The following is a 26,693-nucleotide window of genomic DNA, read 5'->3' as shown; positions in this document are numbered from 1 at the left end:
TTGTACTTGGTCTGTGTGGTGCACTTTGTTTGGTTGTCTACATAACCACTGTTAAAAGAAAATAATATTCTAATAAAAAGATAATTACAAAAAATATATAAAAAAATCACCTGCTCTACATGCTCAAGGAGTGATATGCCTCAAAGGGGTAGGCCTGATGTTGTGGTGACAACTGCCGGACATCTTTTAGGAACAAAGGCTGTGTTACCAGACTCTCCAAGCTTGACCGCTGCTGTGGATCCTGCAGGCAATTATTTTAAAATCAGCATTACCTCTTGTCAATCTGCACTAGATGTACTACATACATTATAGCTGTTACTCAAAAATACATACCTGGCTCCAGCCACTCCTTGTCGCGTTCTTCTCCCTCCAGTGGTGCATGCAAACAACTGCGGAATGCAGGGGTGTTGTGGTCGTGGAGGTCCTGCATGTGGTTCACGAGGCTTCTCCACTTGGCCTCCATCACATCCGGATTTCCACTTTGCATTGAAGCCGCCGTCCAGTACAGATTATTCACTTCAGGTCCTCGCACCCCTTCTCCCTCGACAATGCATCAAGTTTCTTCCCCAGGCCTGTTTTGGAGGCAAAATAATACTTGGGCACTAAACACTCTCCCACAAGAATACAGGATAAATAGCAAACGTTAGCTAGCTAGCTACAACAGAAATAACTGACTGTGTGTGTTCAAATTACCACATGACTTACCACATGATAAGTCATGTTGGGAATGGTGCCGACAGAGAGGGCTGCCTTGCTTCTAGCTCTTAGGAAACTTTGCAGTATTTTGTTTTTTTATGTATTATTTCTTACGTAAAAAAAAAATGATTTGGCGCCAACAACAAGCAAGCTAACGTTACTAGCAAGAAAGCGAACTAAAACTATCTAGCTAGCTAACGTTAACAAAGTAAAAAAAACGTCAGCTAACAAGGCTAGCTAACATTAGCTAGCTAACTGAATAGCTAGCAACATCATGTTTCCCCACATAGCTACAGTGAGGGAAAAAAGTATTTGATCCCCTGCTGATTTTGTACGTTTGCCCACTGACAAAGACATGATCAGTCTATAATTTTAATGATAGGTTTATTTGAACAGTGAGAGACAGAATAACAACAACAAAAATCCTGAAAAACACATGTCAAAAATGTTATAAATTGATTTGCATTTTAATGAGGGAAATAAGTATTTGACCCCTCTGCAAAACATTACTTAGTACTTGGTGGCAAAACCCTTGTTGGCAATCACAGAGGTCAGACATTTCATGTAGTTGGCCATCAGGTTTGCTCACATCTCAGGAGGGATTCTGTCCCACTCCTCTTTGCAGATCTTCTCCAAGTCATTAAGGTTTCGAGGATGACGTTTGGCAACTCGAACCTTCAGCTCCCTCCACAGATTTTCTATGGGATTAAGGTCTGGAGACTGGCTAGTCTTAATGTGCTTCTTCTTGAGCCACTCCTTTGTTGCCTTGGCCGTGTGTTTTGGGTCATTGTCATGCTGGAATACCCATCCACGACCCATTTTCAATGCCCTGGCTGAGGGAAGGAGGTTCTCACCCAAGATTTGACAGTACATGGCCCCGTCCATCGTCCCTTTGATGCGGTGAAGTTGTCCTGTCCCCTTAGCAGAAAAACACCCCCAAAGCATAATGTTTCCACCTCCATGTTTGACGATGGGGATGGTGTTCTTGGGGTCATAGGCAGCATTCCTCCTCCTCCAAACACGGCGAGTTGAGTTGATGCCAAAGAGCTTGATTTTGGTCTCATCTGACCACAACAATTTCACCCAGTTCTCCTCTGAATCATTCAGATGTTCATTGGCAAACTTCAGACGGTCATGTATATGTGCTTTCTTGAGCAGGGGGACCTTGCGGGCGCTGCATGATTTCAGTCCTTCACGGAGTAGTGTGTTACCAATTTTTTTCTTGGTGACTATGGTCCCAGCTGCCTTGAGATCATTGACAAGATCCTCCCGTGTAGTTCTGGGCTGATTCCTCACCGTTCTCATGATCATTGCAACTCCACGAGGTGAGATCTTGCATGGAGCCCCAGGCCGAGGGAGATTGACAGTTATTTTGTGTTTCTTCCATTTGCGAATAATCGCACCAACTGTTGTCACCTTCTCACCAAGCTGCTTGGCGATGGTCTTGTAGCCCATTCCAGCCTTGTGTAGGTCTACAATCTTGTCCCTGACATTCTTGGAAAGCTCTTTGGTCTTGGCCATGGTGGAGAGTTTGGAATCTGATTGAGTGATTGCTTCTGTGGACAGGTGTCATTTATACAGGTAACAAGCTGAGATTAGGAGCACTCCCTTTAAGAGTGTGCTCCTAATCTCAGCTTGTTACCTGTATAAAAGACACCTGGGAGCCAGAAATATCTTTGATTGAGAGGGGATCAAATACTTATTTCCCTCATTAAAATGCAAATACATTTATAAACAATTTTACATGCGTTTTTCTGGATTTTTTTGTTGTTATTCTGTCTCTCACTGTTCAAATAAACCTGCCATTAAAATAATAGACTGATCATTTCTTTGTCAGTGGGCAAACGTGCAAAATCAGCAGGGGATCAAATACTTTTTTCCCTCACTGTATCTAGTGTGCTAGAATTAGTTGGACTAAATATTCAAAACAACTTACCCGGCTAATTTCCAGTTTGCATGCCACTGGTGGTCGGGCTGCTTAAGCCGGGGTAACATTACTCCCACTGGTTGATGCCGATGCAGTTGGTGGTAGTGAATGAATGGATGGTTACTGCATTGGGAAGCAGCCTCACACCCTGCTGTGATCGGAAACCCAAGGAGTGCTTCAAACAATCTCCTGGGCGATAATCTTCCTCAATAAAGTGCACACCACACACAACCGAGAAGGTTGATTTCACTGAAGCAGGAAAAACGTATCCTGTGGGTACGGCTGCTGGAGATTGAATTTAATTAACTTTAAGCTCTGTAGTGCAGTCGGTAGCTAGCCAGAGTAATCTGGGCGGTCGATCACCTGAACAAATGTCATAGCCAAAATCACAGGCTACGTCACGCACGTTGCTTACTAGCGTACGCACTTCACAATTGTTTTGGTCTTTCAGGCCGGAGGGAAAAAAACAATAGTATGTTTTTGTATTGTCATCTACAAGGGGTGTCATCTACATCTACACTATTTGCAAATTTAACTTACAACATGGCCTTTAAAACAGTTTTTTTGTGTGAATTTCCCGTCTTTTTTCGGTTTCAGACAAAAGCTAATATTTCCCTTAAAACTTAGTTTTTTGTATGAATATAGTTTTAGTGAATGGAAACATATTTTTGATGCAAAATACCCTTTTGCTGACTGGACTGTGCTATTTTTGGTATTGCGAGTGGGGGTTTGAGTTCGGTCACCTTCATGGTCAATCCCGCTGACCGCAGGCTCTCTCACCTGCCCAGGACGGTCAATAGTCGATCGAACCTATAGCGTCCCTGCTAGGCATAGACACACACACCTCAGAGCTGTCAACACACTACAAGTGTGTGTGTGTGTGTGTTCTTTAATCATAGTTAATTTCTATAGAACAATGGTTATATCTTATCAAAGGTCGTGAATGAGTTAACACTGCCCAAAACTAATATACTGATCTGCTCCTACCTGTATATGTTTTTGTTAATATTTTTGTGAATATTTAACTAAAGTTCAATCAATCAATCAATTTTATTTTATATAGCCCTTCTTACATCAGCTAATATCTCAAAGTGCTGTACAGAAACCCAGCCTAAAACCCCAAACAGCTAGTAATGCAGGTGTAGAAGCACGGTGGCTAGGAAAAACTCCCTAGAAAGGCGAAAACCTAGGAAGAAACCTAGAGAGGAACCAGGCTATGAGGGGTGGCCAGTCCTCTTCTGGCTGTGCCGGGTGAAGATTATAACAGAACCATGCCAAGATGTTCAAAAATGTTCATAAGTGACAAGCATGGTCAAATAATAATCAGGAATAAATCTCAGTTGGCTTTTCATGCCGATCATTAAGAGTTGAAAACAGCAGGTCTGGGACAGGTAGGGGTTTCGTAACCGCAGGCAGAACAGTTGAAACTGGAATAGCAGCAAGGCCAGGCGGACTGGGGACAGCAAGGTGTCATCATGCCCGGTAGTCCTGACGTATGGTCCTAGGGCTCAGGTTCTCAGAGAGAAAGAGAGAACGAGAGAATTAGAGAGAGCATACTTAAATTCACACAGGACACTGGATAAGACAGGAGAAGTACTCCAGGTATAACCAACTAACCCCAGCCCCCCGACACATAAACTACTGCAGCATAAATACTGGAGGCTGAGACAGGAGCGGTCCGGAGACACTGTGGCCCCATCCGAAGAAACCCCGGACAGGGCCAAACAGGAAGGATATAACCCCACCCACTCTGCCAAAGCACAGCCCCGCACCACTAGAGGGATATCCTCAACCACCAACTTACAATCCTGAGACAAGGCCGAGTATAGCCCACAGAGGTCTCCACCACAGCACAAACCAAGGGGGGCGCCAACCCAGACAGGAAGAACACGTCAGTAACTCAACCCACTCAAGTGACGCACCCCTCCCAGGGACGGCATGAAAGAGCACCAGCAAGCCAGTGACTCAGCCCCTGCAACAGGGTTAGAGGCAGAGAACCCCAGTGGAGAGGGGAACCGGCCCGGCAGAGACAGCAAGGGCTGTTCGTTGCTCCAGAGCCTTTCCGTTCACCTTCACACTCCTGGGCCAGACTACACTCAATCATATGACCTACTGAAGAGATAAGTCTTCAGTAAAGACTTAAAGGTTGAGACCGAGTCTGCGTCTCTCACATGGGTAGGCAGACTGTTCCATAAAAATGGAGATCTATAGGAGAAAGCCCTGCCTCCCGCTGTTTGCTTAGAAATTCTAGGGACAATTAGGAGGCCTGCGTCTTGTGACCGTAGCGTACGTATTGGTATGTACGGCAGGACCAACTCGGAAAGATAGGTAGGAGCAAGCCCATGTAACGCTTTATAGGTTAACAGTAAAACCTTGAAATCAGCCCTTGCCTTAACAGGAAGCCAGTGTAGGGAAGCTAGCACTGGAGTAATATGATCAAATTTCTTGGTTCTAGTCAGGATTCTAGCAGCCGTATTTAGCACTAACTGAAGTTTATTTAGTGCTTTATCCGGGTAGCCGGAAAATAGAGCATTGCAGTAGTCTAACCTAGAAGTAACAAATGCATGGATTAATTTTTCTGCATCATTTTTGGACAGAAAATTTCTGATTTTTGCAATGTTACGTAGATGGAAAAAAGCTGTCCTTGAAACAGTCTTGATATGTTCGTCAAAAGAGAGATCAGGGTCAAGAGTAACGCCGAGGTCCTTCACAGTTTTATTTGAGACGACTTTACAACCATCAAGATGAATTGTCAGATTTAACAGAAGATCTCTTTGTTTCTTGGGACCTAGAACAAGCATCTCTGTTTTGTCCGAGTTTAAAAGTAAAAAGTTTTCAGCCATCCACTTCCTTATGTCTGTTGATCTGCATCATACTGTATCTGCCTTCCCCCCTGAATGAACACACGCACATAACCAACACACACACACACACACACACACAATACACACTCATATAACACCAGTATTGAAGCAGTGTTTAATGAGTCATGGTTGCACATTCTTTTGAACCTGTATTGCTTTTTTAAAGAGGCAAGTCAGTGGCACACCACAATCAGAGCCTGTGAGGCACAACTTTTTGCGTAAATTCCATTATTCCAACCAGTTGCCATTCTCTCTCCTCCTACCCCACTACCATCAGAAATATAACTCACTGTTACAGTGCATTCAGAACCCTTCCCTTTATCCACATGTTGTTACATTACAGCCTTATTCTAAAATGAATTAAATAAATAAAAATCCTCATCAATCTACACACAATACCCCATAATGACAAAGCGAAAACAGGTTTTTAGATATTTTAGCAAATTTATTGAACATAAAAAACAGATACCTTATTTACATAAGTATTCAGACCCCTTGCTATGAGACTCGAAATTGAGCTCTGGTGCATCCTGTTTCCATTGATCATCCTTTAGATGTTTCTACAACTTGATTGGAGTCCACCTGTGGTAAATTCAATTTATTGGACATGATTTGGAATGGCACACACCTGTCTAGGTAAGGTCCCACAGTTGACAGTGCATGTCAGAGCAAAAACCAAGCCATGAGGTCAAAGGAATTGTCTGTAGAGCTCTGAGACAGGATTGTGTCGAGGCACAGATCTGGGGAAGGGTAGCAAAACATGTCTGCAGCATTGAAGGTCCCCAAGAACACAGTGGCCTCCATCATTCTTAAATAGAAGAAGTTTGGAACCACCAAGACTCTTCCTAGAACTGGCCGCCCAGGAAAACTGAGCAATTGGGGGAGAAGGTGACCAAGAACTCGATGGTCACTCTGACAGAGCTCTAGAGTAACTCTGTGGAGATGGGAGAACCTTCCAGAAGGACAACCATCACTGCAGCACTCCACCAATCAGGCCATTATGGTAGAGTGGCCAGACGGAAGCCACTCCTCAGTAAAAGGCACATGACAGCCCGCTTGGAGTTTGCCAGAAGGCACCTAAAGGACTCTCAGACCACGAGAAACAAGATTCTCTGGTCTGATGAAACCAAGACTGAACTATTTGCCCTGAATGCTAAGTGTCACGTGTGGAGGAAACCTGGCACCATCCCTATGGTGAAGCATGGTGGTGGCAGCATCATGCTGTGGGGATTTTTTTCAGCGGCAGGGACTGGGAGACTAGTCAGGATCGAGGGAAATATTAACGGAGCAAAGTACAGAGAGATCCTTGATGGAAACCTGCTCCAGAGCACTCAGGACCTCAGACTGGGGTGAAGGTTCACCTTCCAACAGGACAACGACCCTAAGCACACAGCCAAGACAACACAGGAATGGCTTCTGGACAAGTCTCTGAATGTCCTTGAGTGGCCCAGCCAGAGCCCGGACTTGAACCCGATCTAACATCTCTGGAGAGACCTGAAAATAGCTGTGCAGCGACGCTTCCCATCCAACCTGACAGAGCTTGAGAGGATCTGCAGAGAAGAATGGGAGAAACTCCCCCAATACAGGTGTGCCAAGCTTGTAGTGTCATACACAAGAAGACTCTAGGCTGTAATCGCTGCCAAAGGTGCTTCAACAAAGGAACATTTTCTAAAAACCTGTTTTTGCTTTGTCGTTATAGGGTATTGTGTGTAGATTGATGAGGGGGGAAAAACAATTGAAACCATTTTAGAATAAGGCTGTAACGTAACAAAATGTGGAAAAAGTGAAGGGGTCGGAATACTTTCCGAATGCACTGTATATACAATCACCTCCAAAAGTATTGGCTGTATAAGACTGTATAAAATAAATCATTACAAATACTGAGCTATATTGTATGCTAAATATTTTGACAATTATTTATACTAATACAATTACTAGTAATAAAATCAATTCTCAAAAAGATAAGTTTCAATATTATTGGCACCCCTAAAGATTTTTATTTTTACAAAATCAAACAAAATTACATCTGCATTAACATTCAACTTTAAGTAAATCTCAGCTCAAGGAACTGTATTGTGGCCTTCCATGGCTTCCTGTTTCACTGGGGTATAAACATGAGGTAACACGCATGCAAAATCCATTTGTGATCCATCACCATGGGTAAAGGCAAAGAACTCACAAACGAAAAAAGACATGGTTGTTGACCTTCATAAATCAAGCAATTGGTACCAAAAAATTTAAAAGTTTCAAACCACTGGAACAGTGATAAACTTGCCTGGTAGAGGACGTAAGTGAGTAGTTTAAATAGGATGGCTTATATCAAACTATCAATCAAATATTGTGATTTATGAGGAGGCGGGACTTCCACCTAGGATTTGAATATCACACCCAGGTGTGACTTCATACCAGGATGTAAATATCACACCCCTAAATCCTGATTGGCTGACAGCCGTGGTATATCAGACCGTTTTCCACGGGTATGACAAAACATGTATTTTTACTGCTCTAATTATATTGGTAACCAGTTTATAATAGCAATAAGGCTCCTTGGGGTTTGTGGTATATGGCCAATATACCATGGCTAACGGCTGTATGCAGGCACTGCGCATTGCGTCGTGCCTTAGAACAGCCCTTAGCTGTGGTATATTGGCCATATACCACACCCCCTCTGGCCTTATTGCTTAAATATCACCCCCCATTGTTCTGAGTGGCCAGTGCTTCACGTCAGGATGTGAATGACACCCATGTGTTATGTTTTTTTTTTTACCACGTGTTGTATGTAAACATCACACCCCACTGTTCTTATTATAGTATTGTGGGTGTGAGGAATGGTCCTAGTGTCCGTGTGCAGACATGTTGTGAAAGGTGTTATTGGGGTGACAGAGACTGTGTTGATCAAGGGGCTATTGTATTGGGGCCTATGGTGACATGTGGGGATTGATGTGATGGTTTAGTTAGAATGGGGGTTCCATGTCTGGGCATGACACCTATACCCCATTGGCCAATTTCCTTAACCAGTGAGAATGCTTGATGTTGTGATGGGCTAGTCAGAAGAGGGGTTTGTGTGTATTAGTCGGGAGGGGCTGGTGATGTGGGTCTGGACAGATCAACTCTAAAAAGTATTTGTTGCTTCAAATAATTGTTTTATTAAAACCAGAGCTGTGAATTTAAAACATGCAGGGTTAATTTAATTATGTTTGGTGATTAAAACAAGACCATTTATTCAGAAAACCATTTTACCCCCATTTTGAAAAAGGTACATGTCCAAGATTCACAGTTGGAGATACCTTCCTGACTTATTGGGTTGATAATGTCTTGTTTGTATGCCTAAAAAACTGGTTGGGGGTAGGCTTGGGCCTCCCAGGGCATTCACATCTGGCCCAGTGGGGAATCAATAAGTGGCAAAAACACAAATATTGAAATAGCGATATTGGTGCCCACCCCTAAAATGTACACATTGAGAAGTAATTGTATTGATTGTAACATTCTTGTATGCTTAGCTTTGTGTTTTGCTTGAGTGCTTGTTTTTTAAACAACAGTATTGAATGAGAATTGTAGCAAATAAATATAATTGTATATTTGAATTACCAATGCTGTATAGTGCTTAGAGAAATTAAATATCCTGATATGCCTTGCTCATATCGATATCAAAATAAATCTGCATTATATTGAAATAGCGATATTGGTGCCCACCACTAATATCTGGGATGTAAAATGTAATCCTTAATACTAGAAAACTGATATCTGCAACGTCAGTGAATATAATTGTGCGTGTAAGAGATCCTTCTTGATCTTAAAAATCGAATAATTAAATCTGTACTCAAAACCAGGCTACAGCTACAAGTCCAGACACACCACCCCCCAATTACAAAGGGTCTAGAGAGGGGCCGTCTTGTCTTGGGCGCGACAGCGAATCAACAATGTTTATGCAGATTTTACCCTTGCAAAGGGTTCTGGGGGTGATCTACTGTATTCCGTGAGTCCAAATGTGAACTTCACATTTCCATATCATAAAACTCATGTCATATACAGTGTCACAATGTTTGATGTACTCAGTCAATTGGAAATTTGCTTAGAGTTTTGATACATGAGCCATTTTGATGATCTGATTAGATTTTTGTGCTAAGAGTTGTGAAAATGTTCCACATAATTGTAAAACATTGCAAGGGTTTTCTAATGATCAATTAGCCTTTTAAAATGATAAACTTGGATTAGCAAACACAACGTGCCATTTGAACACAGGACTGATGGTTTCTGATAATGGGCCTCTGTACACCCATGTAGATATTCCATTAAGAATCAGCCGTTTCCAGCTACAATAGCCATTTACAACAAGGACATTTCTAAGTGACCCCAAACTTTTGAACGGTAGTGTATACCACGGTGGGTTTGGCGTTGAAAGAAGGATGCATATGCAGAAAATAACTCCATACCTACTGTAAAATATGGTGGCTGTTTTGCTTACACTGGTCCTGGGGGCCTTGTTAAGGTCAACAGCATCAATAACTCTACCAAGTACCATCAAATTGTTGCCAAAAATGTGATTGCCTCTGCCATGAGGCTGAACTCTTCCAGCAAGACAAAGACCCAAAGCACAATTCAAAATCCACAAACAAATGGTAATTTGACCACAAAATCAACATTTTGCAATGGCAATCTCTGGACTAAAACCCATTGAAAACCTGGTTTGAATTGAAGAGGGCAGTCCATAAGCGCAGACCGAAGGATATCAAGGATCTGGAAAGATTCTATATGGAGTAATGGTTTAAGATCCCTCCCAGTGTGTTCTCCAATCTCATAAACCATTATATAAAAAGGTTCAGTGCTGTTATCTTTGCAAGGGGAGGGTGCACAAAGTATTGAAAACGGGTGCCAATATTTTCTTTTCCCTACGTTTTTTTTTATTTGGCATTTTTTATTATTATACAGATAACAGACAGAAGAGGTAGAGGGCAGAACACACACGGATCCCCTACCAAATCAAACCCACCCCAACCCCCCATGCTCTAACAGAGCCCCACCCCAAAACCAGACTTAAAGCGTGCATGATATACAAGGGTGCCAATCATTTTGAGGGAAAAAGTATTACTTGTTGAACAAAATCTCTTTCTCTGAGCAATTGTATTATTATAATTTGTTTGAGCATACAAAATGTAGCTCAGTACTTATATTATTTATTTTATACAGTCTTTTTTGCTCATCTTTATCAAGGGTTCCAATCATTTTGAAGGTGACCGTATGAATATAAATCCCTGATTGTTTGCGTCACAAAACTGTCACGGCCATCATGCATCACTAAGGGGTCACCGGGTTGGCGACTGACCCCAAGTGTAAAAGTGCGTAACTCATCCTATGATGCACTTTATAGTTAGTTTGACATCTCAGCTCTTCAATATGTGCACTCATTAAAAACACTGACGTATAATGTCGAGAAGTATTGATTGATGCTCTTCTGATATGGTCTCGTCGTCTTGAGAGGATGTATGTACCAACCGGGGTCATCCTTGGTCAATTTGAATTCAAGTCACTCAATTGAGGAAGTGATTTAAATTGAAAATTATACAATGGAGAAACTTGTGAAATAAAAAGCATGTTATTTTCTGTGTATTACGTTGGCTTAACTTTTCAGGATGCCAACCCCAGAAGTTACATTTTAGTATTGTACAGTTCTGTTTCAGCTGGTATTTGCCTGGTAATCACATAGGTATTAATTTCTCTCCCTCCCTCCCTCCCTCCCTCAGGTACAGTATGTCATTCAAGGCTACCACAAGAGGAGAGAGTACATTGCTGCCTTTCTCAGTCACTTTGGAATGTGAGTCTGTGTGTGCGTATGTGCGCCCATGTATGCTAGAAATACATTGAAATATCACATTTACATACACTACCACTCAAAAGTTTGGACACACCTACTCATTCAAGGGTTTTTCTTTATTTTTACTATTTTTTGCATTGTAGAATAATAGTGAAGATATCAAAACTATGAAATAACACATATGGAATAATGTAGTAACCAAAAAAGTGTTATTCAAATCAAAATATATTTTATATTTGAGAGACTTCAAATAGCCACCCTTTGCCTTGATGACAGCTTTGCACACGCTTGGCATTCTCTCAACCAGCTTCATGAGGTAGTCACCTGGAATGCATTTGAATTAACAAGTGTGCCTTCTTAAAAGTTAATTTGTGGAATTTATTTCCTTCTTAATGCGTTTGAGTCAATCAGTTGTGTTGTGACAAGGTGTGTGGGGGGGGGGTATACAGATGATAGCCCTATTTGGTAAAAGACCAAGTCCATGTTATGGCAAGAACAGCTCAAATAAGCAAAGAGAAACGACAGTCCATCATTACTTTAAGACATGAAGGTCAGTCAATAAGGAACATTTCACAAGAACTTTGAAAGTTTGTTCAAGTGCAGTCGCAAAAGCCATCAAGTGCTATGATTAAAGTGGCTCTCATGAGGACCGCCACCGGAATGGAAGACCCAGAGTTACCTCTGCTGCAGAGGATAAGTTCATTAGAGTTACCAGCCTCAGAAATTGCAGCCCAAATAAACGCTTCACAGAGTTCAAGTAACAGAACAACTGTTCAGAGCGGACTGTGTGAATCAGGCTTTCATGGTCGAATTGCTGCAAAGAAACCACTACTAAAGGACACCAATAAGAAGAAGAGACTTGCTTGGGCCAAGAAACACGAGCAATGGACATTAGACCGGTGGAAATCTGTCCTTTGGTTTGGAGTCCAAATAGGAGATTTTTGGTTCCAACCACCGTGTCTTTGTGAGACGTGGTGTGGGTGAAAGGATGATCTCCGCATGTGTAATTCCCACCGTAAAGCATGGAGATGGTTTGGGATGAGTCGGACCGCAGAGTGAAGGAAAAGCAGCCAACAAGTGCTCAGCATATGTGGGAACTCCTTCAAGACTGTTGGAAAAGCATTCCAGGTGAATCTGGTTGAGCGAATGCCAAGAGTGTGCAAAGCTGTCATCAAAGCAAAGGGTGGCTATTTTAAGAATCTCAAATATAAAATATATTTTGATTTGTTTAACACTTTTTTGGTTACTACATGATTCCATATGTGTTATTTCATAGTTTTGATATTTTCACTTTTACTCTATAATGTAGAAAATAGTAAAAATAAAGAAAAACCCTTGAATGAGTAGGTGTGTCAACATTTTTGACTGGTACTGTATGTATTCAGACCCTTTACTCAGTACTTTGTTGAAGCACCTTTGGCAGCAATTACGGCCTCGAGTCTTCTTGGGTATGACACTACAAACTTGGCACACTTGTATTTGGGGAGTTTCTCTCATTCTTCTCTGCAGATCCTCTCAAGCTCTGTCAGGTTGGATGGGGAGCGTCGCTGCACAGCTATTTTCAGGTCTCTCCAGAGATGTTCGATCGTGTTCAAGTCCGGGCTATGGCTGGCCAACTCGAGGACATCCAGAGACTTGTCCCGAAGCCACTCCTGCGTTGTCTTGGCTGTGTGCCGTTGTCCTGTCGGAAGGTGAACCTTCACCCCCAGTCTGAGGTCCTGAGCGCTCTGAAGCAGGTTTTCATCAAGGATCTCTCTGTACTTTGCTCCGTTCATCTTTCCCTCAATCCTGACTAGTCTCCCAGTCCCTGCCGCTGAAAAACAGCCCCACAGCATGATGCTGCCACCACCATGCTTCACCATAGGGATGGTGCCAGGTTTCCTCCACACGTGACACTTAGCATTCAGGGCAAATAGTTCAGTCTTGGTTTCATCAGACCAGAGAATCTTGTTTCTCGTGGTCTGAGAGTCCTTTAGGTGCCTTCTGGCAAACTCCAAGCGGGCTGTCATGTGCCTTTTACTGAGGAGTGGCTTCCGTCTGGCCACTCTACCATAATGGCCTGATTGGTGGAGTGCTGCAGTGATGGTTGTCCTTCTGGAAGGTTCTCCCATCTCCACAGAGGAACTTTGGAGCTCTGTCAGAGTGACCATCGGGTTCTTGGTCACCTCCCTGACCAAGGCCCTTCAACCCCGATTGCTCAGTTTGGCTTGGCGGCCAGCTCTAGGAAGAGTCTTGGTGGTTCCAAACTTTTTCCATTTAAGAATGATGGAGGCCACTGTGTTCTCGGGGACCTTCAGTGCTGCAGACATTTTTTGGTACCCTTCCCCAGATCGGTGCCTCGACACAATTCTGTCTCGGAGCTCTAAGGACCATTCCTTCAACCTCATGGCTTGGTTTTTGCTCTGACCTACACTGTCAACTGTGGGACCTTATATAGACAGGTGTGTGCCTTTCCAAATCATGTCCAATCAATTGAATTTACCACAGGTGGACTTCTATCAAGTTGTAGAAACATCTCAAGGATGATCAATGGAAACAGGATGCACCTGAGCTCAATTTCGAGTCTCATAGCAAAGGGTCTGAATACATATGTAAATAAGGTATTATTTATTTTTGATAAAAAACAGTTTTCGCTTCATCATTATGGGGTATTGTGTGTAGATTGATGAGGAATGAAATTAACTAAATTTTTGAATAAGGCTGTAACGTAACAAAATGTGTAAAAAGTTGAGGGGTCTGAATACTTTCCGAATGAACTGTACATGGAAATGTGTTTGTGGGACCAAGCACATATGTCTAGTAAAAGCATGAGCTGACGCATCCCAGAAATGTTTGTAGAGGAGAGTAAACTGTATAAAATGAAAGAAAGTCGCACACTCTATATATTTGCTCCCTACCGATATTCACTCTAAGCTGCGTGCAGAAATATCAGCCCACAGAGAGAAGCACTAGAGTGAACTTCACTCAACTTCCTAGAGCAGTGGTCACCAACCGGTCTATCGCCAAAAATGTCTGTAAAAAACCCAACGATAAAGCCTTGTGTTCCTATTCTGTTTTATTAGTCTAGGGCTGTTGGCGGTAGGTGCACTCGATTCAGCTGCCCTGCGCGCCGGGTAGGTGAACTGTTGCCATTTTGGCGTATGGCTCAGATGACCGTGTCTGCAGTAAAGTAGCAGGCATAAAAGAAAGCTACAGTAAAGTTGATACTGAGAGATTTCAAAATGTTTAAAACCATGACAAGAGAGACTGTCAATGAATACAGCAAAGAGCTGCTGTTTTTATGAGTGAGTTCATGCTTAAGTTCTTACTCAGCACTGTCAACACTTTGTATTCAACACTTTTATCAACCGTAAAACGTGCATTCTTCCTATTTCCACTCAATGCTACAACAAGCATTGCAGCCGTAATGAATGAGTAGGAAAGTGTATCTATAGGCTTGTGTTGTTGTTATTATTAGCGGCTTGGGTCTTTTTTAATATCAAGGAATAACTAACTTTCTCTGTTAATAGGCGGAACAACATGATTTGTGCATGAGGCAGAAATAATGCGGTGCGACTCTAGTTTCGCCATCAGCTGGAAGACGGTGTCCCTTTTTGGTCAGTGGAGAAAAGGGAGAGCGGAGGGATGTTGAGAGGCGGACCCTCAGTCAGCTGCTCTCTCCCTCTGCTGAGACTGACCATCAGATGCAGGCACCATCAGCCAAGTAAAATAAAAAGCACATTATTTAAATGTATGCTCACTTAGCTGTGCTTCACAAGTAATACAACAACGGATCTATTACCGGTGTGATCATATAACCTACCTCAAATTTTGAAATATAATTTTAAGAAATGGCCTGAACAACAATGCATTGGCAGGGCAATTCAAGCAAAGCCAATATGCTGTGATAATGTATTGGGCCTATAGCTTACTGCACAAACGTCATTGCTACAGTACTGTTTTTAATTGGTTAGGCTTACATTTTTTAAGTCATATTAAAAAAACATCTGAGCGGTAGATCTCGGCATGCATTTTGACTCAAAGTGATCTTGACTCATAAAAGGTTGGTGACCACTGTTCTAGAGTTTTCCCTGTTAACACTAACAACGTTTCCCTTTACTGTGGCAATTGTGATTGAATCAATGTAATATTAGCCACTTTCAATGCTACATACCGAAACAAAACAAACCATGCAAGAGATTTTGTTGTAGTCAGAACACATCGGAGTAGGATTCTATTGCATTGACATGCACTACTCAGCCCGTACTCTATTGCCATATATGGATCTGTTCCATTTATGGATCTGTGCCATTTACGTTGAACTGGACTGTGTTTACAGCATGAGCGGTCGTGAGTAGATGCGTTTATTTTGAGATCAAAGTGAGAGCTGCATGTAGCCACGTGTGCACATATCCTTTGCTAGTTAGTGAGTTATTAGCCCAGTTATAGATCATTTGTAGTCAGCAATAGGGGAGGGATTGCTACCTACAAGAGCACAAAACTTAAAAGCGAGTCAGGTAAAGAGCTTTTTTTTTTGTCTTAAAGGGGCAGTGTTGTATTTTGAGACAGGCTTGAATAAGCTAAGTAGCAATAGGCAGATGGTAGCATAATTTGTCTGATTCTCTGTAATAATGGTATGGGAATAATAATGCATTTTATTTTGTAAAGTGGTTTCTTGCATCAAACAACACAACTACGTTTTAAGCCGCTTCCTTGTCTGAAGGACAAGTGGATAAACAGATTAATGTCAAGCCCTGCATGTTTTGTTTTTTTCAAACCTGTCATGGAATGTAGGCCTACATTGAACACCACACATTGGCCGCTACTGTAGGCGAATGATAGACCAGCTATTTCCATGTTAAAATGTTATGAAATGCATTTGCTCCATAGTTTTTTTATGGTAGACCACTCTGGTAGGCCTCCATTATGATCAAATAGCCACAGTAGCCTACATGGCCACTGTTAAAACTGTAACTTAAAGTGGGTACAGCCTCAGTGTTCACAGTAAACGTGCGCTGGAAGTTGCAAAGAATTTTCACAACATTCAAGTTTGTGCTCAGGAGACCTGAAATTTGCTCAGTGCAGAAAAGAATTAGAGGGAACATTGCTCCCAACAATTTAATGGGTAAACCTAACCAACGTTTCGTCAACGCAGTGCCTTCTTCAGGGTTGAAAAGCCCCTGCATTTGAAGAAGGCACTGCTTTGCCGAAAAGTTGGTTAGGTTTACCCATTAAATTGTTGGGAGCATATATAGACAGTGCAGCTTTCTTTTTAGCAAGCACATATGTAGCATTGTATTTGATTAGTATGGTGCATGTGAGCACATTAGTGTCTATATAAGAAAGGTTTGCGTGTGTGTGTGTGTGTGTGTGTGCGCGCGCTCGCTTGTTGCAGGGGGGTGGTGGAGTATGATGCAGAAGGATTCACCAAGCTCACTCTTCTCCTCATGTGGAAAGACTTCTGTTTCCTTGTCCATGGTGAGTTACACATACACACACACACACACACACACACACACACACACACACACACACACACACACACACACTCCTTTCCTACATTCAACCCCACATCACCTCTTTCTCTCTGACTATCTCTCTCTCTTTCTTTCTCTCACTATCTCTCTCCCCCTCTCCTCCTCCAGTGGACCTCCCTCTGTACTTCCCGCGGGACCAGCCCACTCTGACTTTCCAGTCTGTGTACCACTTCACCAACAGCGGGCAGCTGTACTCGCAGGTGCAGAAGTCCTACCCGTACAGCCCCCGCTGGGACGGCAACGAGATGGCCAAGAGAGCCAAGTAAGACACTGATCTTTAGTTAGTTTTGCATTTTCCCCACTAATGGTTAAGGTTAGCATTGGGGGAGGGGAAGCTGATCCTAGATCTGTATCTAGGGGAAACTTTGTTCACCCCGTAGCAGACTGGACAACAATGACCATTCGATCCACTATACCATACAATAATGACTTACACTGAGTGTACAAAACATTAGGAACACCTTACTAAATTGAGTTGCACCCGTTTTTGCCCTTAGAACAGCCTCAATTTGTCGGGGCATGGACTCTACAAGGTGTCGAAAGCATTCCACAGGGATGCTGGCCCATGTTGACTCCAATGCTTCCCACAGTTGTGTCAAGTTGGCTGGATGTCCTTTGGGTGGTGGACCATTCTTGATACACATGGGAAACTGTTGAGCGTGAAAAACCCAGCAACGTTGCAGTTCTTGACACACTCAAACCGTTGTGCCTGCACCTACTACCATACCCCGTTCAAAGGCACTTTTGTAATACCCATTCACCCTTTGAATGGCAAAGATACACAATCCATGTCTCAATTGTCTCAAGGCTTAAAATTCCTTCTTTAACCTGTCTCCTCCCCTTCATCTGCAATGATTGAAGTGGATTTAACAAGTGACATCAATAAGGGATCAAAGCTTTTACCTGGATTCACCTGGTCAGTCTATGTTTCCTATTGTCTTGTACACTTAGTGTATAATTATCATTAATACAGGATGATAATGATTAAAATGTAATTGATTTGTTTAGGCCATGTAATCAACTAGCTAGCACGAAACTTGCAAAGCTGTAGAACCTGCTGCCATCTTTGGACCAGCTATCCCTCGCCAAAGGGATTTTATCTCAATCAAACTTATCTGGGATAATAATGGTTAAATGAAAAGCAAAAAAATCCCTGTCGCACTAACAATCACAATAACAGTACGACCACCTAATCGCTTTCATCGAAAAGACATATCACTACACACACCATGGTGAAGATTTATATGCCAAATAAATGTGATATGATTTATAGATGTATGGCTCTCCCAACTTTAACCTACTCTACTCTGCCTTTTTTAATTTTTTTAATTTACATGAACTAGTTGACCCTGTTTGTGGTTTAATGGCTTTATCTCTAGCTGACCATGCTTACTTTGCACAGAACAGGAGTGCTTAACTATAACAGCAGAGTTTTTGTCCCCAAGTTGATAGTTACATGGAATAGATATGGAATTGTCTTTGTTTATATCGCTGGTCTCCAAGGACAGTCAGTATTCTATTGCTGAAAGAGCAAACTGGTGCTGTGCTTTTATGGTCAGATAAGTCCTGGTGCACTTCCAGTAAATCTGTGTCTGTCTAAATTACTTTTATTGCTCTCGCTCTCTCTCTCTCGCTATCTCAATCCATCTATCTATCTATCTATCCATCTATCCATCTATCCATCTATCCATCTATCCATCTATCCATCTATCCATCTATCCATCTATCCATCTATCCATCTTATCTATCTTATCTATCTTATCTATCTTATCTATCTATCTATCTATCTATCCATCTATCCATCTATCCATCTATCTATCCATCTATATATCTATATATCTATCTATCTATCTATCTTTCTCCACAGAGCATACTTCAAGAGCTTCATCCCTCAGTTTCAGGAAGGGGCCTTTGCCACTGGGAAACTCTAGGACTAAAGTACAGCAGTGTGTTCGTGTGTGAGCATGTGCGTGTTTGTGTGTGAGTGTGTGAATGGACTGCACGATAGTGATAATGTGCTTACTGTACAGGTACTCTCTAACTCCACGTTGAGCATTTCATGCTTTTTCCTGAACTGTCTCTTTTCCATTTTATTTAGTAGTTTTTCAATTACTGAAATGTTGTTGCTAAAATGGTTAGGTTCAGTAGCTCAGAACCACTTGTGACATCAACAGACTTGTGCCCAGCCAAAGTGTTACAACCTCAAACGAGACGTCACTTCTGATCTTCAGATTGGTTGTCAGAGAACTGGAAAAGGGCCCTTAAAGGGGAATAACGGAACCCCTCTGACTCATTGTTGGACTGTCTGTCAAAGTGTGCACCTCTCTCACTCAGGGACAGTGAGGTAGAGCTAGAGCGAGAGCTACATCACAGGGTTATGCAGCCCCCCCCCACTCACTGCAGCGCTAGATAGAACTTTGAGGAATAACACAAATCTACGAAAATAATAAACTTTTGTTTACAGCGAGCACACTAAATTGTCTTAATCCTTGCCTTGAAGTCCTCCTTACTACTATGTACAGCACCAGTCAAACGTTTGGACACACCTACTCATTCAAGGGTTTTTCTTAATTTTTTGTATTTTCTACATTGTATAATAATAGTGAAGACATCAAAACTATGAAATAACACATATGGAGTCATGTAGTAACCAAAAAAGTGTTAAACAAATCAAAATATATTTTAGATTTTAGATTCTTCAAAGTAGCCACCCTTTGCATTGATGACAGCTTTGCACACTCTTGGCATTCTCTCAACCAGCTTAATGAGGAATGCTTTTCCAACAGTCTTGAAGGAGTTCCCACATATGCTGAGCACTTGTTGGCTGCTTTTCCTTCACTCTGCGGTCCAACTCATCCCAAACCATCTCAATTTGGTTGAGGTCGGGTGATTGTGGAGGCCAGGTCATCTGATGCAGCACTCCATTACTCTCCTTCTTGGTCAAATAGTCCTTACACAGCCTGGAAGTATGTTTTGGGTCATTGTCTTGTTGAAAAACAAATGATAGTCCCACTAAGTGCAAACCAGATGGGATGGCGCATCGCTGCAGAATGCTGTGGTAGCCATGCTGGTTAAGTGTACCTTGAATTCTAAATAAATCACAGACAGTTTTACCAGCAAAGCACCATCACACCTCCTCCTCCGTGCTTAACGGTGGGAACCACACATGCAGAGATCATCTGTTCACCTACTCTGTGTCTCACAAAGACACGGCGGTTGGAACCAAAAATCTCAAATTTGGACTCATCATACCAAAGGACAGATTTCCACCTGTCTAATATCCTTTGCTCGTGTTTCTTGGCCCAAGCAAGTCTCTTATTATTATTGGTGTCCTTTAGTAGTGGGTTCTTTGCAGCAATTCGACCATGAAGGCTTGATTCACGCAGTCTCCTCTGAACAGTTGATGTTGAGATGTGTCTGTTACTTGAACTCTGTGAAGCATTTATTTGGGCTATAATCTGAGGTGGAGTTAACTCTAATGAGTTTATCCTCTGCAGCAGATGTAACTCTGGGTCTTCCTTTCCTGTGGCGGTCCTCATGAGAGCCAGTTTCATCATAGCGCTTGATGGTTTTTGCGACTGCACTTGAAGAAACTTTCAAAGTTCTTGAAATGTTCCACATTGACTGACCTTCATGTCTTACAGTAATGATGGACTGTCGTTTCTCTTTGCTTTTTTGAGCTGTTCTTGTTATAATATGGACTTGGTCTTTTACAAAATAGGGCTATCTTCTGTATACCACCCCTACCTTGTCACAACACAACTGATTGGCTGAAACGCATTAAGAAGGAAATAAATTATACAAATTAATGTAGAAAATAGTAAAAATAAAGAAAAACCCTGGAATTAGTAGGTGTGACCAAACTTTTGACTGGTTGGAGAATACTGTAAAAACATGTGATCATATTTTATTGACTTACTATATGATAGTTGTTACTGAATTATGTTTTTCTGTTATATTTTTGTTTCACCGCAATCTCAATCAGTCGTTTTCCCAATAAAACCTCCTATACTGTCCGGAAATACATTATTTCAAAGTTGATGTGATTCTAAGCCACTGAGATGCACTGTGAATTCTGGCCTGTGCTAAATGTACAGTTCCTTCAGAAAGTATTAACACACCACCTTTTGTTGTGTTACAAAGTGGAATTAAAAATAATTTAATTGTGATTTTTTGTCAAAAATCTACACAAAATACTAATAAAAATCAAAAAATTTAAAAAATCAATTTTTGTTTTTCACATGCGCCGAATACAACAGGTGTAGACCTTAACGTGAAATGCTTACTTACAAGCCCTTAACCAACAATGCAGTTCAAGAAATAGAGTTAAGAAAATATTTACTAAATAAAGTAAAGTAAAAAATATGATAAAAAGTAACGCAAGAAAATTTCATAACAATAACCAGGCTATATACAGGGTGTACCGGTACCGAGTCAATGTGCGGGTGTACAGGTTAGTCGAGGTAATTCGTACATGTAGGTAGGGGTAAAGTGACTATGCATAGATAATAAACAGCGAGTAGCAGCAGTGTAAAAACAAAAGGGGCTGTGGGGGTCAATGTAAATAGTCTGGGTGGCCATTTGATTAATTGTTCAGCGGTCTTATAGCTTGGGGGTAGAAGCTGTTAAGGAACCTTTTGGACCTAGACTTGGCTCTCTGGTACCGCTTGCCACGCAGTAGCAGAGAGAACAGTCTGACTTGGGTGACTGGAGTCTTTGACATATAGGTCCTGGATGGCAGGAAGCTTGGCCCCAGTGATGTATTGGGCCGTACGCACTATCCTCTGTAGCGCCTTACAGTCGGATGCCGAGCAGTTGCAATACCAGGCGGTGATGCAACCGGTCAGGATGCTCTCCTATGGTGCAGCTGTATAACTTTTTGAGGATCTGGGGACCCATGCCAAATCTTTTCAGTCTCCAGAGGGGGAAAAGGTGTTGTCGTGCCCTCTTCCCAACTGTCTTGGTGTGTTTGGACCATGAGAGTTTGTTGGTGATGTGGACACTAAGGAACTTGAAACTCTCGACCCGTTCCCCTACAGCCACGTCGATGTTAATGGGGGCCTGTTCTGCCCTCCTTTTCCTGTAGTCCACGATCATCTCCTTTGTCTTGCTCACATTGAGGGAGAGGTTGTTGTCCTGGAACCACACTGCCAGGTCTCTGACCTCCTCCCTATAGGCTGTCTCATCGTTGTCGGTGATCAGGCCTACCACTGTTGTGTCGTCAGCCCCTGAGGGGCCCGGTGTTGAGGATCAGCGTGGCAGATGTGTTGTTGCCTACCCTTACCACCTGGGGGCGGCCCGCCAGGAAGTCCAGACTCCAGTTGCAGAGGGTGGTGTTTAGTCCCAGGGTCCTTAGCTTAGTGATGAGCTTTGTGGGCACTATGGTGTTGAATGCTGAGCTGGAGTCAATGAACAGCATTCTGACATAGGTGTTCCTTTTGTCCAGGTGGGAAAGGGCAGTGTGGAGTGCGATTGAGATTGCGTCATCTGTGGGTCTCTTGGGGCAGTATGCGAATTGGAGTGGGTCTAGGGTTGATGTGAGCCATGATGGTGTTGATGTGAGCCATGACCAGCCTTTCAAAGCACTTCATGGCTACCGACGTGAGTGCTACGGGGCGGTAGTCATTTAGGCAGGTTACCTTGGCGTTCTTGGGCACAAGGACTACAGTGGTCTGCTTGAAACATGTGGGTATTACCGACTCGGTCAGGGAGAGGTTGAAAATGTCAGAGAAGACACTTGCCAGTTGGTCCGCGCATGCTCTGAGTACACGCCCTGGTAATCCGTCTGGCCCTGCGGCCTTGTGAATGTTGACCTGCTTAAAAGTCTTACTCACATCGGCTACAGAGAGCGTGATCACACAGTCGTCCGGAACAGCTGGTGCTCTCATGCATGCTTCAGTGTTGCTTGCCTCGAAGCGAGCATAAAAGGCATTTAGCTCGTATGGTAGGCTCGCGTCACTGGGCAGCTCCCGGCTGGGTTTCCCTTTGTAGTCCGTAATAGTTTGCAAGCCCTGCCACATCCGACGAGCGTCAGAGATGGTGTAGTATGATTCAATCTTAGTCCTGTATTGACGCTTTGCCTGTTTGATGGTTCATCTGAGGGCATAGCGGGATTTCTTATAAGCGTCCGGATTAGTGTCCCGCTCCTTGAAAGCAGCAGCTCTAGCCTTTAGCTCGGTGCGGATGTTGCCTGTAATCCATGGCTTCTGGTTGGGATATGTACGTACGGTCACTGTGGGGACGACGTCGTCAATGCACTTATTGATGAAGCCGGTGACTGAGGTGGTATACTCCTCAATGCCATTGGATGAATCACGATACATATTCCAGTCTGTGCTAGCAAAACAGTCCTGTAGTGTAGCATCCACATCGTCTGACCACTTCCATATTGAACGAGTCACTGGTACTTCCTGCTTAGTTTTTGCTTGTAAGCAGGAGTCAGGAGGATAGAATTATGGTCAGATTTGGCAAATTGAGGGCGAGGGAGAGCTTTGTATGCATCTCTGTGTGTGGAGTAAAGGTGGTCTATAGTTATTTTTCCTCTGGTTGCACACGTGGTAGAAATTAGTTTAAACGGATTTTAGTTTGCCTGCATTAAAGTCCCCGGCCACTAGGAGCGCCGCTTCTGGATGAGCATTTTCTTGTTTGCTTATGGCCTTATACATCTCGGTCTTTGTGCCAACATCGGTTTGTGGTGGTAAATAGACGGCTGTGAATAATACAGATGAGAACTCTCTTGGTAGATAGTGTGGTCTACAGCTTATCATGAGGTATTCTACCTCAGTCGAGCAATACCTCGAGACTTCTTTAATATTAGACATCGCGCACCAGCAGTTATTGAAAAATAGACACACACCCCCACCCCTCGTCTTACCAGAAGTAGCTACTCTGTCCTGTCGATGCACAGAAAACCCAGCCAGCTCTGGTGAAACATAAGATATTACAGTTTTTAATGTCCCGTTGGTAGGATAGTCTTGATTGTAGATCATCAAGTTTGTTTTCCAGTGATGGCACATTGGCCAATAGAACCGATGGTATTGGCGATTTACTCACTCGCCTACAAATCCTAACAAGGCACCCCGACCTTCTCCCTCTGTATCTTCGCCTTTTCTTCACACCAATTACGGGGATTTGTGCCTGTTCTCCTGAAAGCAGTATATCCTTCGCGTCGGACTCATTAAAGAAAGAATCTTCGTCCAGTTCGAGGTGAGTAATTGCTGTTCTGATGTCCAGAAGCTCTTTTCGGTCGGTCATAAGAGACAGTAGCAGCAACTTTATGTACAAAATAAGTTACAGACAATGTGAATAAGCAAACAAAATGGCACAGTTGGTTAGGAGCCCGTAAAACGGCAGCCATCCCCTTCGGCGCCATTATAACATATAATATACAGTGGGGAGAACAAGTATTTGATACACTGCCGATTTTGCAGGTTTTCCTACTTACAAAGCATGTAGAGGTCTGTAATTTTTATCATAAGTAGACTTCAACTGTGAGAGACGGAATCTATAAAAAAAAATCCAGAAAATCACATTGTATGATTTTTAAGTAATTAATTTGCATTTTATTGCATGACATAATAAGTATTTGATACATCAGAAAAGCAGAACTTAATATTTGGTACAGAAACCTTTGTTTGCAATTACAGAGATCATACGTTTCCTGTAGGTCTTGACCAGGTTTGCACACACTGCAGCAGGGATTTTGGCCCACTCCTCCATACAGACCTTCTCCAGATCCTTCAGGTTTCGGGGCTGTCGCTGGGCAATACGGACTTTCAGCTCCCTCCAAAGATGTTCTATTGGGTTCAGGTCTGGAGACTGGCTAGGCCACTCCAGGACCATGAGATGCTTCTTACGGAGCCACTCCTTAGTTGCCCTGGCTGTGTGTTTCGGGTCGTTGTCATGCTGGAAGACCCAGCCACGACCCATCTTCAATGCTCTTACTGAGGGAAGGAGGTTGTTGGCCAAGATCTCGCGATACATGGCCCCATCCATCCTCCCCTCAATACGGTGCAGTCGTCCTGTCCCCTTTGCAGAAAAGCATCCCCAAAGAATGATGTTTCCACCTCCATGCTTCACGGTTGGGATGGTGTTCTTGGGGTTGTACTCATCCTTCTTCTTCCTCCAAACACGGCGAGTGGAGTTTAGACCAAAAAGCTCTATTTTTGTCTCATCAGACCACATGACCTTCTCCCATTCCTCCTCTGGATCATCCAGATGGTCATTGGCAAACTTCAGACGGGCCTGGACATGCGCTGGCTTGAGCAGGGGGACCTTGGGTGCGCTGCAGGATTTTAATCCATGACGGCGTAGTGTGTAACTAATGGTTTTCTTTGAGACTGTGGTCCCAGCTCTCTTCAGGTCATTGACCAGGTCCTGCCGTGTAGTTCTGGGCTGATCCGTCACCTTCCTCATGATCATTGATGCCCCACGAGGTGAGATCTTGCATGGAGCCCCAGACCGAGGGTGATTGACCGTCATCTTGAACTTCTTCCATTTTCTAATAATTGCGCCAACAGTTGTTGCCTTCTCACCAAGCTGCTTGCCTATTGTCCTGTAGCCCATCCCAGCCTTGTGCAGGTCTACAATTTTATCACTGATGTCCTTACACAGCTCTCTGGTCTTGGCCATTGTGGAGAGGTTGGAGTCTGTTTGATTGAGTGTGTGGACAGGTCTCTTTTATACAGGTAACGAGTTCAAACAGGTGCAGTTAATACAGGGAATGAGTGGAGAACAGGAGGGCTTCTTAAAGAAAAACTAACAGGTCTGTGAGAGCCGGAATTCTTACTGGTTGGTAGGTGATCAAATACTTATGTCATGAAATAAAATGCAAATTAATTACTTAAAAATCATACAATGTGATTTTCTGGATTTTTGTTTTAGATTCCGTCTCTCACAGTTGAAGTGTACCTATGATAAAAATTACAGACCTTTACATGCTTTGTAAGTAGGAAAACCTGCAAAATCGGCAGTGTATCAAATACTTGTTCTCCCCACTGTATGTAAATAAGGTAATTCTGTTTTTATATTTTTAATACATTTGCAAACATTTCTAAAAACCTGTTTTCACTTTGTCATTATGGGGTATTGTGTGTAGATTGCTGATGAAAATGTTTTATTTAATCCATTTTAGAATAAGGCTGTAACATAACAAAATGTGGAAAAAGTCAATGAATACTTTCCAAAGGCACTGTACATGATTTGATCCATAAAATTTACCCTGAGGATTCAACCCTGTGGGGATCTTCATGCACCGCTGACCTCAGTGAGAAGAAGAATCAGAAGGTAAGTCATGGCTATAGATGTGTTAGCTGACAACCTCACGAAAACGATGTGCAGAAGTCAGCCTGTTTTGTTGTGATTCTGGATGGCCAGATTGCTAGCAAAAATGACAAGAAACTGCGATGTGGGGAATTGTGTCTTCTTTCAGCTTGTTTCATCTTGTTATCAATACCATGTCTTGTTTTGAGGTGTTTTGACTGATTTCAAAAATGTGCTAGCTAGCTAACCAACAACTGTAACGATGTATTTGAGAGACAAGTACGTTTTCAATAAACATTGGGGACAAAATATAGCTTACATGTTGTCAACAATCTAAGCGAACCCCATCAGTTTTGCCCCATAGTTGCGCACGCCTCGGTTTTGTTGCTGAACAACCAATCCGTCTATACCGGCAGGTGGGGAAATGGGGCTGGTACAGGCTAACTTGTACATCAGCATAATTTTCAAAACATGGTTTGGCCTTTTGGCATATTCACTAAAACTGGTATGGCCATAATGACACTACGCTGTCTTTGTAATGATGCATCTATTAAGGTAAATATGAGCTTTTCAAGGGGCAGGACTACTTTCTGAAAGCACTGTAGCTGTGTTTGAAA

At 42.7% G+C, this 26,693-nt stretch overlaps 1 protein-coding gene across 1 annotated transcript in view; it reads left to right on the top strand.

Annotated features, from left to right (window-relative positions):
• babam2 (BRISC and BRCA1 A complex member 2) overlaps positions 1 to 19,374 on the top strand; it is a 187,648-nt gene extending 168,274 nt beyond the window's left edge. Inside the window, exons 9-12 of the mRNA XM_041855638.1 lie at positions 11,229 to 11,299; positions 16,674 to 16,756; positions 16,924 to 17,077; positions 18,683 to 19,374. Of these exons, the coding sequence (XP_041711572.1) occupies positions 11,229 to 11,299; positions 16,674 to 16,756; positions 16,924 to 17,077; positions 18,683 to 18,746 (372 nt within the window). The 3' untranslated portion in view covers positions 18,747 to 19,374. The remainder of the gene's footprint in view (positions 1 to 11,228; positions 11,300 to 16,673; positions 16,757 to 16,923; positions 17,078 to 18,682) is intronic.
• Positions 19,375 to 26,693: the final 7,319 nt, after the last annotated feature.

Source organism: Coregonus clupeaformis, chromosome 29 (assembly GCF_020615455.1).
Source record: "Coregonus clupeaformis isolate EN_2021a chromosome 29, ASM2061545v1, whole genome shotgun sequence".
NCBI classification, from domain to species: Eukaryota; Metazoa; Chordata; class Actinopteri; order Salmoniformes; family Salmonidae; genus Coregonus; species Coregonus clupeaformis.
Note: the sequence above shows the minus strand (reverse complement) of the source record. Positions and strands in the feature narration are given on the sequence as shown.